Source organism: Plectropomus leopardus, chromosome 11 (genome assembly GCF_008729295.1).
Source record: "Plectropomus leopardus isolate mb chromosome 11, YSFRI_Pleo_2.0, whole genome shotgun sequence".
In the NCBI taxonomy this organism is placed as follows: domain Eukaryota; kingdom Metazoa; phylum Chordata; class Actinopteri; order Perciformes; family Serranidae; genus Plectropomus; species Plectropomus leopardus.
The window spans coordinates 30,035,692-30,051,754 of NC_056473.1; the positions used below are offsets into that span (position 1 = coordinate 30,035,692).

The 16,063-nt window shown below is 40.8% G+C and overlaps 1 protein-coding gene across 1 annotated transcript in view; it reads left to right on the forward strand.

Annotated features, from left to right (window-relative positions):
- The window catches only part of slc7a5 (solute carrier family 7 member 5), a 29,236-nt gene extending 13,692 nt beyond the window's left edge, over positions 1–15,544 (forward strand). Inside the window, exons 3-10 of the mRNA XM_042495874.1 lie at positions 3,120–3,225; positions 4,247–4,291; positions 4,384–4,507; positions 5,671–5,774; positions 6,562–6,658; positions 6,920–7,069; positions 12,021–12,198; positions 13,144–15,544. Coding sequence (XP_042351808.1) covers positions 3,120–3,225; positions 4,247–4,291; positions 4,384–4,507; positions 5,671–5,774; positions 6,562–6,658; positions 6,920–7,069; positions 12,021–12,198; positions 13,144–13,199 — 860 coding nt within the window. The 3' untranslated portion in view covers positions 13,200–15,544. The remainder of the gene's footprint in view (positions 1–3,119; positions 3,226–4,246; positions 4,292–4,383; positions 4,508–5,670; positions 5,775–6,561; positions 6,659–6,919; positions 7,070–12,020; positions 12,199–13,143) is intronic.
- The last annotated feature ends 519 nt before the right edge of the window (positions 15,545–16,063 follow it).

Below are 16,063 nucleotides of genomic sequence, written 5' to 3' on the forward strand. Positions count from 1 at the left end.
TTAGAGGGAGTTACTGGGCGGAGGGATACATTGACTAACTGTTTTTGGTCAACAGATCGTTACAGCAGATCAAAACAAACCAAATCAATCAGTTAGTTAAAACTGTCATCGCACTTTGAAATGTTAATTGGCGCCATTAATGGTCTAATTTCCTCTAGTCCTGATTAATTAAACCGGCGTAATGATAGGAACTCAGGCTGTCTTTCATTCAGTCTTTGTTGTGCACCTTTTGAGTGTGTGTGTGTGTTGTGCATGGTGCATGCATATTTCATTCTGTCTGTGTGTGTGTGTGTGTGTGTGTGTGTGTGTGTGTGTGTGTCTCACTTTCCCTGCCTGGCACTGGTATCATGTGACCAGCCGATCGCAGCTCTGAGTGTTTCCTGACCGGTGTGGTGGAAAGTGATCAGGGGGGAAACACAAAGAGAACTGAAGGAGGACATGATTGTGTTTGTCCACCACAAATCGTTTTCTAATCTCACAAAATAACGGTCGGTTGGAGAAGGAGCACGAGTAAGGGTGATTCAGACTTCACCACCATAAGAAGCTGTGAAGGTTAGGAATCAGTGGGGCGTTTCGCTGAGTCGTGTGTATCTGTGTGTAAAGAAAAGCCTGCGGTGTATGATCGTCACACGTGATCTGGTGCGCACATGAACCTGCGCTGTCGGAGACGACTTTGGTGTTTGACACATTTTGTGTTGACAGAGAAATTAAAAGATATAGTGGTTTGCAATTGCCCGCGTTGCAAATATGACTCAAGTTTCTGATATGTAAAACATCTCCTCTTCTTCTCAGACACGTCAAACCCGCTGTTAAAGCTCTGCGAGGCACACGTCATACTTTAGAGGTGCATGGCTGAGTGCCAAATAGTTCTCGTACTTGACTTATTTTTTTTTTTTTTGCATGCAAATTTTTATTGGGGTTGTGTTTAGGTCGGCTGTACATTTGCCTACAAGTATATATTAGTTGGGACTATCTACAAGTATTTAGAGATATAATTGGAGTAGAACAGAGACAATAAAAAAGTCATCAGAAGTTTTTCTTTCGTAGGAAAAATTTAAACATTGATTGGCTTCAGCATCTCAGTTGCTTTTCTTTGGTTTTTATTATTATAAATTGAATATTTTGGGGGTTTGGACTTTAGGTTCGACAAAACAAGACTTTTAAAAGCAACATCATGGACTGTAAAATGTGACGTGTTTTCAAGTACTTTCTGACATTTGAAAACAACATATTTGTTGTTATCAAACGACTCTCAACTAATCTCTGTAAACTGATCTGTATCTGTAGGCAACCGGACAAGATTTTGGTATTTGTAGGGCTCCGAGTTCCCATTGTTGTTTGTTTGTAGTCCGAATCGTTTTCACCAATCCCACATCAGCAGGATCTGGTAGCCTGTAGGTAAACGGCTCCAACGCAGTCTGCAGCGTTCCCATGATCATGGAAAACCCGAAAAAGTCATGTAATTCCACCGTCTCATTTTCCAGGCTTGGAAAAGTCATAAAAAAGTAGTTGTTTATAATGAAATGAATTGTGAAACAATCTTTTAGGGATAACCTTCCCTGTAATTTTACATAACGGCGATTTAATTTTACTTCAGTTGGCTGTTGACATAACGATGCTCCAACATCGACTTAGAGCAGCACGATGCATCGTTTCAGCACGAACATTGCATTGCACAATAGCTGCATTAATGACACGCAATATCAAGTAAGGCACATTTAGTCAAAGAACTTATTTGCAGGCGTGATACGAGCGGAAATGTCAGTTCTCATTCTCCACGAACACCGGCCAAGAGACGAACCCCCGTAAGAGGGGTCAGTGGTTGTGGGTGTGTGTGTGGGTGGGTGTGTGTGGGTGTGTGTGTGTGTGTGTGTGTGTGTGTGTGTGTGTGTGTGTGTGTGTGTGTGTGTGTAGTACTGTAACTGGGCTTGCAAGAGGCGTAGACACAGTGAAGTACGTACTTTTCCAATATGGAAATTTGGGTTCTTGCAAAGTTACGGAAAAGTTTTGACAATTGTCCATGAAAAGTGATTCTCAAGAGTCTCTGAACCCATCAGCTATCGTCTGATGTCGAGTTAACTATATATTAAATATTTTAAAATATTTTTTATTGCTTATTATTTATATGGAGGTACATGTTTGTAGAGATTAGCCGAAATGACCGGCACACGTAAGAGGAGGTCTTTGTCCTGTTACACCGGATCTCCTGAAGAACTGGCTGCAGTCACCAGAGGCGTATCGTCATCACACCGATCAACTTCTAGGTGGTTTTATGAACAAGTTGAAACAGCCGTAAGGTTCCTCAGCTATAGACATGAGCTTGTACAGGTGGGGCCCCAGAGGCCCCCGGCACAGCTTCCCTGTGTTGTGGGGCGGCAGTGACCAGGTGTCGCAGCAGGATCTTAGGATGCTGTGATCATCATCAGCCTGTTTGTAAGGAGCGCAGTAAGTCACAGAGACAGTAATCGAGTGTTTCCCACGCTGCACGGCGGCTTAGGGCTAACCCTCCCAGTACCAACACTGCCCCGGGCTGTTGGTTTAGTAACCGTCGCTGTGTCTGAGAATGTGTGTGCGTGTCGAGGGGAGCCGCTCCGTCAGGAATGTGCTGCAGATCCCTTCGAACCAGCAGCAACCTGGAGGTCAGAGGAGAGCGGCTGTGACCAAAATGTCATAAATCAGCTGAAAAATATAACATTAATGCTCCCTCATCCCTCTTCTACTGCTGCTCTGCCCTTGAGCAAGGCAATAAAACTTCACTCTCTCCCTGTGGTCCCTTTTGTTTGTCTGTTGTGTGATCCGTCCGGGTCTCAGGTTGATCCACGGAGCGGCGCCACAGTCTGGATCACTTATTGACCGTCTCAGCCTGTCTTAACTGAATTTCACTGCGAAGACCTTCACTGATCCACATACCGAGACAGATTTGAGCCGAATGTTTCACCCCCTCCGAAGGCTTTTTGGTGTGTGTTTGTGTGTGTTGGGGAACTACAGAGTGTTGTTTCATTTATTGTTCCACATTTGGGGTTCTTCAGGTCGGCTGGTGAACTCGCCTGCAGAGAAATATTGCAGACAGATGTTGTTTTTTGGTCTTAACTCAATTATTTGTCCCTGCTCTTCTCCAGGTGGAACAGAAAATCTTCTTCCAGAAAATTCCTTCAAGGGGTCCACATATGAGTTTGGCAGCTTGGGTCTGGCTCTCTACAGTGGCCTGTTTGCTTACGGCGGCTGGTGAGTTTACACATCGACCCACCTGTGCTCCAAGACGCGCTGCAGGTTCATCACCCAGTTTCCAGTTTAGGATCAGAAAGCGTTCGTCCTGCTAGTTAGTGACCTCTCATGGTGAAGGACGGAAATGAACACATGCAACCAAGAACCAGTACTGTGAAAAAATAACATTATAGTATCTTATCAGCAAAATACAAGATTTATACGGTCATGAAAAACATGGAAAAGTCATGGACATCACAAATAGCAATTCCCAGGCCTGAAAGAGTTTTGAAAAACCAAATACACTTTGAAAGTTTTAGAAAAGTCATGGAATTTAATTTCATAAAACCTGTATTATAACAGATGATGTGTTCGACGACCATCACAAACTGAAAATCCGATGATAATTTCTGTTTTTACAGTTTCTGGCTGTGATAGTTGGTGTCATTTTTAAGGAACCATGCCAGCAGGTTTTGAGGGCATGTTTTTCTTAAAAATCACCCACATTTTTTGAGGAAAAAAAAGAGGAAAAGCCATTTTTTTAAAAAAAGTGCCTTTTTTCATTAAAAATAAATATTTCATTGAAAAAGAAGAAGTTCTTTGCCCAAACAAAGAAAGAAAAAAATCCAAAAGCTTTTAAAGACACTCCCCGATATAAATCGCCAAAAGTTCTTGCTTTAAAAATCACCAAAATTTTAAGAAAAAAAAAGTTTTTAAAGAAACCATGCCTTTGAAGGCATTCAAGCAGATCCAAGCCTCAAAGTCATGGAAATGTATTGTTAAGGTTTATAATAGCCCTGGTTTGTGATCAATAAAATTGTCACTTTTCACCGTCTTTCTTGTCTTTAAGCTGTAAAAATCAGTTTTATGTGTCTTTATAAAGTAGAATTTATTTGTCATTTATAAGTGTTGAATGCAGTTTGGGAAAATTCAACTCACCTGTCATCCTTTTCCACTTACAGATTAATACAAAATAGTTTCATTTGTTTATTCTGCATTTGCTGCATACTATGTCTCTAACGTTTTCTTCTTCTGCGTACAGGAACTACTTGAATTTTGTCACAGAGGAGATGATCGAGCCTTACAAGTGAGTATTAATAGGCGACTTGTATCCCTTTATGATTAAATACAGACCTTTTAGTAGACGAGTGATTGATTAAACTCTCTGTGTGCCCTCAGAAACCTTCCCCGCGCCATCATCATCTCTCTGCCCATCGTCACGGCGGTGTACGTTCTCACCAACCTGGCGTATTTCACCACCCTCTCGACTGAGCAGATGCTCAACTCAGAGGCCGTGGCTGTGGTGAGTGCACACACTTACTCTCTGCTGCTCTCCTAATGCGAAGGGTAACAAATATAGTCCATACTATTTTACTGTTAACAGTTACTTTAATCACAGTTTCTCATATGAGGGTACGGGTACCTCTAGGGGTACTGTGGAGTACTACAGAAAGTCTGCAAGGATTTCTAAAAGAAATGTCAATTTAAATAATATCAGTCATGCATAATTCCTAAAATAATTATAATATATTAAGTTCATTAAAAAATGTAAATGTAAGATGGATAAACCACATTTTATAATCTGTATTCTGTTTTTCAATGCTTGCATGTCTTACTGCGGTAAACTGTGCACATTTAACTTTTGCGCACTGTGACCCGGAAACCAGGTTTAAATGTTGAAGCCAGTTTCAGTGAGAATGAAAATCAAGAAAATGGTTTCATGGGTAAAATTTAGCAGCAACACGAATGAAAACACAGAGAAAGAACTGAAAAAAACAGCAAAAAAACAAAAACAGAACCAAGAAACTACCATCAGATTCAGGAAGAATATGGTTTAGTGGGATTTACCCGGTTTATTGTACATCTTTATATACAAGGTCGTCACAGTCATGAAATTCCTGGAAAAGTCATGAAACTAGAAAAACCTTAAGGTGCAAATATTCTCATAAAAATCCCCAAATATGTCTAACATTACGTGAAATATGTTGCATTTAAAATTTAACGTGTTCATTGATTGGATCTCCAGTTTTCTGTCCTCACAAAAAAAAGGCACGGCCGTGACATTATTGATAAAAGTTTTAGACCTAAATCATAGCTCTGTTTTTCGTTCCTCTGGACCAGCTGCAGCCTAATGCCTCTGACCAATAGCAAGCCGACACAGGAAGCTATTGCAACTTTTATTTAACCCTCGTGTCTGTCTGAGTATAAACGTTTCCACAGAGGAGCGGCATTTTGCAGACGGTTATTTGACAGAAGTTGATGGTACAAATACGTGTTTTGAATATACTGTGTGATCCTGTTGTTGATGCCACTTCCCGGTGATAGTGGACCTACTTTGCTACTTAACTTGACTTCTTATGATTGTCTGTGTGTGTGTGTGTGTGTGTGTGTGTGTGTGTGTGTGTGTGTGTGTGTGTGTGTGTGTGTGTGTGTGTGTGTGTGTGTGTGTGTGTGTGTCCCCTGCAGGATTTTGGTAACTACCACCTCGGTCCAATGGCGTGGATCATCCCCGTGTTTGTAGGTCTGTCCTGCTTTGGATCTGTCAATGGTTCTCTGTTCACATCATCCAGGTAACATACACACACACACACACACACACAGACACACACACTCTCTCACACACACACACACACACACACACACACACACACAAAAACCCCATTTAAGTTCATATCCAAATATACTAATCATTTGATGAGGGTCATGAAAACAGCATATTCCATTGAAATGTTTCGAATTACGCTTTAGTAGCATTATTTGGACATGTATACAGCTAATTTTGGAAAACTGCAGCTTGCAACACACAGCCTTTGGTCTTTTTACGGTCATCTCTGTGCGTTGTCATGGATACGTTGTACACAAACCAAGTTGCCGGCAGTTTAGAGACATTTCTGGTCAGAAGGAGAAACACCTGTTTTCAAACTTTATGCAAGACATAAATATTGACAGGTTTTTGGACAAATGCTGCAACGCCGACCTTTTTAAGAAGGCGATAAAATCATATTTTGATGCAAAGAAGCAAAATTACATGTGGTTTCAGCTGTTCTCCTTTTCCATATTTTAGCGTAATGAATGACACGTTAGGGCACGTAAAACAGAGAATGCACAGCTGCATGTAAATGTGAGTGTTAGTGTAGCATTCTTTTCCATTGCCCATGTAAACAGTTTTGTAGGAATATTGTTTTTTATTTTGGAATAAGTGAAAAAAAATGGACTATTTTGTGCATGCAAACGTGCTCAGTGAGAGCTCAAAAACACTTGCATAAACACACAGAATTGTATCGTGGGTACAAAATGCGCTGATTGTAATCATGTGTCTGTTCACACTCAGTATTCACGTCTTTCCTTCCCTCTCAGGTTATTTTTCGTGGGTTCCCGGGAGGGTCACCTGCCCAGTCTGCTGTCAATGATCCACCCCACCCTGCTGACTCCACTGCCCTCACTTATATTCACTGTATGCACTTTTATTTTCTAATTCACTATACACACAATCACTATTACACTGTACTCTCTTTGAGTCTTTAAAGCAAAAGAGTACCACTGCACAGACTTACAGCGGTAATAAAGTATTCAGATAATACTGCTGAGATATCTGAAGATATAAAGCAACAAAAACAATATTTAAGTATTTTAAACACACACACACACACACACAACAGTGATCAGTGTTTTGTTTCTTGCACACTCCTAATTTCTTCTCTGTCGTTCTCTCCAGTGCTTGATGACGCTGCTCTACGCCTTCTCCAAAGACATCTTCTCGGTCATAAACTTCTTCAGCTTCTTCAACTGGCTCTGCATCGCCATGGCGATCGTTGGGATGATGTGGCTCCGTTATAAGAAGCCAGAGCTGGAGCGACCGATCAAGGTGAGCCAAACTCGATGCAATCAGAACATAAGAAAAAATTTTAAAAAACCACAGTACTATTTTTTTCCTGACTTTCTGATGCCGATCATCGAAGGACAAGGACAGACAGTTGAGGACAATTGGACATGAAAGTCTCACTTTGTCGCCATCCACTCCCGCTCGAGTTAGCTTTGGCAGCAGGAAATGTTTCTTCTTTGTCTCATGCCACCAACAAAAAGATCCATTCAGCAGAGTTCAGATGAATAGAGACTGATCGCAGATTAAAGGACAGAAGAGAAGCTGGATGCTTGTCAGCTGGTGTAGAGGCCTGCTGGGTAGTAGTGTATGTGCGTGCGTGTGTGTGTGTGTACAGGAGGGAGCGCAGTATGTCTCCTGACTTGACCAGTTGCTGCAGGACTCTCCAAAACACTGAACGCCATTGTGCCTTGTCACACTTTGTTTGCATGTGAGTGTGTGAGCTTCCACAAGCTGCGTGTGCATGTATATATACATATATATATGTGTGTGTGTGTGTGTGGGTGTGTGATGTGTGTTTCCCTTATTCGAGCCTGATGGCCGCCCTCACTCTACTCGTCTGCCCGCTGGCTTGATGTTGTGTGTTGATCAGAGGTGGAGTCTGTCAGGGCAGTGAAGTGAAAGAGGCAAATAGATCTATTGGCCTAACACTGTATGTGTGCGTGCGTGCATGCGTGCATGCGTGCATGCTTGCGTGTGTGTGTGTGTGTGTGTGTGTGTGTGTGTGACTGAGTGGTGGGACAGTGGTGGCACTGTCTCTCCGCTGACCTCTGTCTCTCTCTTTCACTCCCCCACTCTATTTCTTTCTCCTTTCTTTGTCTGTCACATTCCTGCTGTTCAACAGATCCGGAGCCGCCGGAGAATCACGCAATTAGATTGACTCATTCATGTGTTTAGTTAAGAAACAATGTCTTCTCTCTGTCTTCATCTGGTAGATCTATGACACCTTTAGTCCAGTCTACATGTCCAAAAGTTTGTGGTCACCCGAACAGAACACTCATTAGTGATTGTTTGGGCTCAGTGGAACCTGGCTGAAGCCTCCATTCAGCTGCAAGAACATTAGTGAGGTCCAACACCGATGTTGGGCGAAATTTGGCGTTCCAGTTCATCCAAAAGGATAGATTGAATGGTTTTAACCCTTTGAGACCTGGAATGATATCACTTTTCTTGTGCTGCTTTCAGACACCTTTCACAAGTGTTTAACCCTTTGAGTTCTGAGCAAATGGGTGCAATTTCTTTCAAAAACTTGCGGGAGAGACAACGAGCAACTTGTTAAGAAATGTTCCCCAAATTGCAAGAAATTAGTATATTTAGAAAATTACCTTTAACTGCTGGGGAGAAATGTTTAGGAAAAAGCTAGGGAGAAAAATGTTTTTAGAATTATCATAGTTACATATTTAAGGATTATTTATCATTGTTAAACACTTTTTTCTGGTCATTTCCCTCTATGTTTGTTTTTATTTTAATTTCTTTTTAGTTATTATTTATTTATTTACTTCTCGTATTTTTTCCAAATAATATCTTGCCAATTTTGGATCATTTCTTATTTCATTGCTCATTGTCTCCCCATGTTTTTTAAATAAATTAAGCCAGTTAGCTCAGGTTTCAAAGGGTTATGGTCAAGTTTCTTCACACAGGACTGTGCAAACCATTTCTCTGTGGACCTGGCTTTGTGCACAGGGGGTGCTGTCATGGTGACATAGGAGAGGGCCTTTCTTAAACTGTTGCCTCAAAGTTGAAAGTACACTGTTGTCTAATACCCCTTTTCCACCAAAATTTGCACATGCACAGGTTTTTCAAACACAGTTAAACCTGCTAAAAAATAGGCTATTGACTGCATTTCGATTGCCGGTAGAGCAGAACTGTGTACACTCTGTCCTGCACAGACCAGTATGCCTTTCTGTGTGTGTGAGTGTGTGAGTGTGTGAGTGTGTGTGTGTGTGTGTGTGTGTGTGTGTGTGTGTGTGTTTGATGTCACGGACAGGCTGAAGAACAGCTGAGGTTAACACATTCACAGGGGTGTTGTATTTCCATCAATGCTGATCGGAGCTGGAGACAATAAAAACCGTGTGTGTGTACAGAGTCATTTGACCCGGGTGTGAATGCTGATTGTACACTATCCCATTGCATTAAAAGGCCCAATGTTAACACGTTCTTTGTGCAAAATAATTAATATTATTGTGATAACGATGAATCAAATGTGTGTAATATGAATGGTGGGCGGGTTTAATGTGAGAGGTCACAACTCTCGGTAGTTCCCCCTCTTGTGAGCACCTTTCAGCTCATTGTTTTGGTTTTCTGGCTTGCAGCTTTACTGTTTTCTTTCACTTTAATTATATAATTTTTTTTGGGCACTGTACATGATCTGCCAACCCCCAAACAGCTGGCAGAGACATTTAGCAACTAGCTGGGGAGCAGAGTGGAGCATTAGCTGCTAAAGAGCCAGATGTTTCTGTCTGGACTTTGTAAAGACCAAAATCAGAGCCAAGAGAAGACTTAATACTGGATTAATATTCATCAGGTGTCCAGAAATATGACTTTAAATGATTGCTAATGTTGCTCCTTTTGACCAGGTCTACGTAATTGTTCCAGTACATCCATTTTGACATATTGACACTGGTTTTTGCACTTTAAGTACCTTTTTAAAGACACCGCTGTGGCTTGAGTCGTTTTGTTGGGAGGGGGCCGTGTAGCTTTGATATCTCACCACAATGTGCTGAGCAAAGATAAACCTGCGTCCGGGTCGAACACGATAGGACACCGTTTGTACCTGTTTCAGCAATGAGACAAATTTTTTTAAAATGTATGGATATGGTTAATGAAAAGTGCCATGGATCAAACAATCCCTTCAAAGGAACTGTTGCTGTCCAAGGAATAGTTTGACATTTTTCGGAAATACTCTTATTTGCTTTTTTTTGTTAGATGAAAAGATAAAAAAGAGCCTTTAACCAAAATACTCCACTTGCTTTACTTGGGGGGCACTTTTGCAAAAATGACAGGAGGCCAGGGGCCAGTTGTTGCCCGTTCTAGGATTTTAGGACATTTCTCTGATTTTAGGACATTTCTCTGATTTTAGGACATTTCTAGGATTTTGGGACATTAGGGACCTTTCTCTGGGAGTGTGGGGATCCTCCTGTGACACTTTTTTTGATAAACAAGCTGTTTTATGCACTCTGACACCTTATGTATACTAAATGTAGAAAAAAAATGATTCTCAACATGTATTGATTTATTTTTTATTGTGAATTAGGAAATGGTCAGGGTGCCACCCAGCACCCTACCAGGGGCCAGATTTTGCCCGCGGGCCATAAGTTGAGTATCACTGGTCTAGAACTAGAGGCAGCAGAAGAACAGCTTAGCACATGGACTAGAAATGTGGAAATAGCTCGCCTGGCTTTGTGCAGGTAACAAAATTCACTTCTTACCTATAACTCAGTGTTTTTTTTTTTGGCTGAATAATCTTTACAAAAACAAAAAACAACACATTCAGGTTTTACAGGAGGTTACGTGACTGGAAGTTACTGTACCTGGCCAGGACACCAAAGTATCTGTTTTCTCATCTAACTCTCAGCCAGAATGTGACGAATGAAAATGTCAACTGTTCATTTAAAGGTTAATAATTAACATTTTTTGAAGTGGCTTTTTATGGAGTACTTATCCATAGTCAGTGTATTACATACAGTAGACGTCACTCAGCACGCCTCCAGTTTGGAGAAGCAGGCTGGAGTCAGATATGCAAGCTGAGCAATTTACTGCTGTGGATGGGGTTAGCCACCTAAAAAAAAAAAAAATCAGCATCAGTTTAAATGCACGCTATATTGAGAAAATGTTGACCGCTTAACCTTTCAAACAGCCCTTTTCAACAGCTTCAATTCTCATCTATGCTCTCATCAAAGAAACCAGACTCCAGCAGGAAAAACAGTAATTATGGTTCCCTGAATGTGAGCTGCTGTTCTTGCGCCGCCTCGATCATTTAGCCAGTGAGTGTTATTGTTTGACTTTGATGAATCCAAACTCACTATTTTAAATGCCAAAGTTGCACTAATTATCTGAGGCAGTGTTAGACCTGCAGCTCCTGTTTCCAGCTATGTTAAATTACTGTTTTTCTCAGTGGAGTCTGGCTTTTAAGACAGCGATATACCAGCTTTAGTTCTCTGTCAGGAATCTCTGTCTGACGTTAAAGCTGTGAAAATATAGAAAAAAAGTAAATAGTGAAATATTATAAATGTAGTGTGAGATACCTTACAGGACTTTTGGTCTGGGAATTTTATTGTGATGTCATCTGTTATCAAAATACATTTACAGCTCTGTCCATTAATTTCCATCTTCAGCACCTGTGATGAGTGGTGCCAGTTTAACTCTGCAAACAGAAATTATTAATTTCACAAATTTATAGCCAGACGCTCCTACAGTGGAAACCCCCTAACCCTCCTTCTGTTTCACATACTGAAAGACATCGCTTTTTAAAAATCAAACATAAGAAACATAAATACACAGACAAGTTTTTCCACAAATGGCAAACTTTTCTGTCATATTTTATGGATTTACGGTCCTGCGGATCTAAGGGCTACTTTTGTTAAATTTTCTCATGTGCTCGTGTACTTTTCACTCTAAATGAGTGGAGTGTGTGGATGTTGTTGTGCTTGGATTCTTGTTTTTTTTCCTTCTTTCTTTGTTTAATTTGTTTTTTAATTTTTTCTCACTTTTTAGAATTTCCTTTATATGTACAACTTAAATGCTTTTCATTGAATTCCATCTATTTTCTGTACAAAAAACTTAAAATGCAAATATAGTAAACACTTAAACTGATATAGGTGTTGGTGGTGGGACTTTTTTTAGGTGGCTAAAATTGGTGCTGACCCTCCACAGCAGTACATTGTTTAGCCTCCGATTTTGAATCCTTTAGTGTTAACCCGCTCTCCTCTTCTCCCTGCAGGTGAATATCCTGCTGCCGGTGAGTTTCGTCCTCGCCTGCCTCTTCCTCATCATCGTCTCCTTCTGGAAGACTCCAAAGGAGTGTGCGATCGGCTTCGGCATCATCGCTACCGGGATTCCTGTCTACTTAATCGGCGTGTGGTGGAAGAGCAAACCCAAGTGGTTGGTGAATGGAATCTGTGAGTACAACACTTGTCTCTTTGCACGTTTTTGTAACTACGGACGCACGATATTTGATTTTTTGCCGTCATTCTCATTTGGTCGATAACCGATGCCGATATCAGTGTATCCACTTTATACAGCTGTTTTTAGTGATCATCAAGTCTCTTCTTTAGTGTAATTGACATCATATTATGCATACTGTTATCATGATGCCCACCAGCATGGAGACAGGAAATACAATGCTTTCCAATGAATGTAATATTCATTAATTGTGCAAAATAAGAAAAAAACTTTGTCAATAAAATAAAAAGATAAAAATATCTGTTTCTCATATTGGCAAAAATCAGCGTGTTGGCCAATACAGATATTTAATTTTAAAACCAATATCTGTTGATAATGATGAATATTATCTATAACTGTTACCTAAGGGAGGGGGGAAAACGCTTAGTATTTTTGTGTTGCAACATTGTATGGATGCCAATAATCAATGTTTAAAGTTATTAATGCTATTAATGTTACAAATTAAACTTTTGTTAGCCTATTGGAATAATAAATCCGTTGTTTTTTTCGGTCCATTACATACATTTTGCTTCAGTTTATCTTTTTAGATAAAACAGATGCTGACAAATTTTTCATTCAGGACATGCTGTTGCTGTTGGAAAAAAACATGCGCAATATAATTTATCACAGTCTATCTAAGCATGTTTCTAATTATCAGAATTGTGCAATATTGTAACGTGACGCAAGTATCATGATAATATCTTGTTATTGGCCTCTGGTGACCCCTATTGTTACTTCACTTGGCATTGTGGAAAGTCGCCATCATTCATGCGTGTGTGTTTTTGTGTTTGTGTGTGTGTATGTGTGTGTGTGTGTGTGTGTGTGGTGTGTGTGTGTGTGTGTGTGTGTGTGTGTGTGTGTGTGTGTGTGTGTGTGTGTGTGTGTGTGTGTGTGTTTTGCAGTCTCGACCACGGCCTTTTGCCAGAAGATGATGGAGGTGGTCCCTCAGCAGTCCTAAAAGGCCCTTCACTACAGCCAGCAGCCAATCAGGTTGCATCAACAGTGACCTCTGGGCTCTGACATCACAGCTGATGAGCCTGACCTCTGTTGACCCCTCTCACCCCAATCTCTCTCAATTACACACACACACACACACACACACACACACCCTGTCTGCAGGGTGCTGATAAGGACCTGATGAAGACAGAAACGTGCAGGCGTCTGAGGCCGTCATCTTAGCGGTCTTTAACTTTTTCCTTTTTTTTGGTTCTCTTATGTTGCTGACATTTTTGGGTTGTCATTGAGTATGGACTATTTTTAGTCATTAACTATCCTTTGTAGACTGTTATGCGTTGTTTTTTTTATGATGCATTTCAATGAATTGTTTTTATTTTTCTGTTTTTTGTGAATAACTCCATGTAAAATATCCTCCCTCGTGAGACACCTGTTGTATTTAGCATGTTGTGCCTTATGTGGCAAATGAAGGTGAAACTGTCAGCTGTGGCAGAAGTTGCCGGCTGTGTCTGAGAGGCGGCTGTCGGCCTCCGCAGAGTCGACACTGACCTACAAACAGCTGTAAACAGCTCTCTCAAGCCTAAAACCTTTGCAACAAGCAAGTTTTTTTTTATCCTGCAAACATCCACTTTTAATCTCCTGGAGCCAACTTTTGCGTCTAAAAAGTAGAGGTTGGAGTTGTTGCTGTTTGTCAGATATTCATGAAGCTTTGCATTGGAAACTTTTGGTCCTGCAGTCATTACAATTCTTCAGCACTTTCAGTTAAAAGTCTTGTGTTGTCTGTTGTTGCCCGTTGGTCGGCGGCGTGACGTGTCGGTCACTAACTCCAGTGACCCCTCAGTGTCTGTCTGCTGAGTTTCAGCCCTGCTCTCTGCTGTTTTTGTGACCCGATGTGGTTTTAAAGTCGTCTATGCTGCTGTAGGAAGTGAGTGATTGGAGATCTTGGTGTGTTTGAGATGGGTTTTTTTTTTACAGTAATAAGGCTCATTTTTCTGGAATCCCTCAGAGAAAGGAGAAAGTTTAAAATTTTCTCCTCAGTCCTCGTTCAAAGTCTACTTGCGTTACATATTTATGTCTAAAGCAGACCAGCCGTAGAGGTAAACACGAGCACGCTGTGTGCAGTCTACTGATCTCACCTCACAGGATTTCTGGGTATTGCAGATTGACAGAGGTGTGTACACCAATGTCGGAAATCACTGGAAAGTGGGTCCAAAGTCAGAGTGTGTGGTATTTTCCTGCTGTTAATTATTTTTTAGGTCAGTGACCTCATTTTCGCTTTGGGGATCAATATCTCAGCGCACTGGACCCGGCTCGCAGAGCGCCGTTAAAATGTCATCACACTGAGATGATGTTTCAGATGTTGTGTTAAAGCCAGGTAACAATACACACAGTGTCGGGTTAGAGCAGAGTGAACGACGGAAACCTGACACCCTTTTTAGTGTTATGGGTGTCTGTGTCGTGTGTGCGTATGTGATGGAGAATTTGTGTGTGTGTGTGTGTGTGTGTGTGTGTAGGTGGGAGGGGGATTTCTAAGTTGCGAGCTCAGTCAGTTTCTCATGTGTTTTTGGACACAGACAAATTAATCTTCTGGACAAAAAGGCACTGGTGACATTTAAACGTTTCACTGTTAATCACTCAAATCCTCTGTTATGTTCTGTCACAGTTTGATATATCATTGTGTGTGCGCGTGTGTGTGTGTGTGCGTGTGTGTGTGTGTGTGTGTGTGTGTGTGTGTGTGTGTCGGGGGTCCTTAAAGTGGGTAGAGGTAGGCGGGGTGAAAGGTTAAAGAGGATTACATTAAAGCAGATAGACAACCATATGCTTCAGTCTATGGAGAGATGCAAACAGGAAAGAGAAGAGTTTGTTTGTTTGTTTGTTTTGTTTTTTGGGAGTTGTTGAAGAAGGAGCACATTTTCAGATCACAGTATGAACTGCTAGTTTTTAATTTCTCCTCGTCATGTTTTGTTTTTACTTTTTTTCCACACACAGCAGCAGTTACAAAGAAAAGTTAGTGCTGTATTATTAACGTCGACCCTCCTCCTGGCAACGGACCAAAAGTAGACATTACCGCGGCATCTCTGTTTCCGTAGAAACAGCGTGACGGCCGCAGAGGCGGCTGAGCCGGTGGATGCAGGACGGGTTAATGTGTATGTTTTAGAGGTAGAGCCTTTTCTAACACTCCAGCCATCGCAAAGCCGATGGGGAAACTAACCTGAATAGGACTGTAGGACGTTTATTTATTTATTTTTAGGAAAGTTGTTGTTGTTTATTGTTATTAGTCCCTCTAATTTGTTTACAGGGCATTTTGTGGAAAGTGCTTTACAAATAAATCTTGAGTTTTTTTTTCCACTCTTGTGTTCTGTTGTGTTTGGTTTTGGTCTGCTTTTTTGTGTCATTTATTTTTCTTTCTTTCTTTTTCTTTTTCTTTTTTTTTTTTCATGTGGCTAAGTAGCAACTAAAATCAGCTAAATGAGCAAATAACCAAAAATATACTGCGATAACTTTGGCTAGTTTTTAATTAAAGCTGCTCCAATTATTATTTTAATAGTAATCAACTTTTTTTTAGGATAAGGGCCCCTTAGCTGAAAGAGAGACGGCAGGGATCCCCTTCTACATATAGGCCATTAAAAAAAATTGAGTTGCACTTGAGATAATTCTCTGAATATTTTGGGGGTTTCTTTCGTCTGCACTTGCCTGTAGCTGCTGATTTAGCAGCAGTTGTAGCATGGTAAGGTGTATTAGCTTCACTCTTTGCTCTTTGCTGTTTTCTGAGGTAGATGGTGTGTCAGTCTCTTGTTTAAAAAATTACAAAACAATCAATCATGGCTCAGTCTTTACACTTGATATACTTGTAATTATACAGATAAC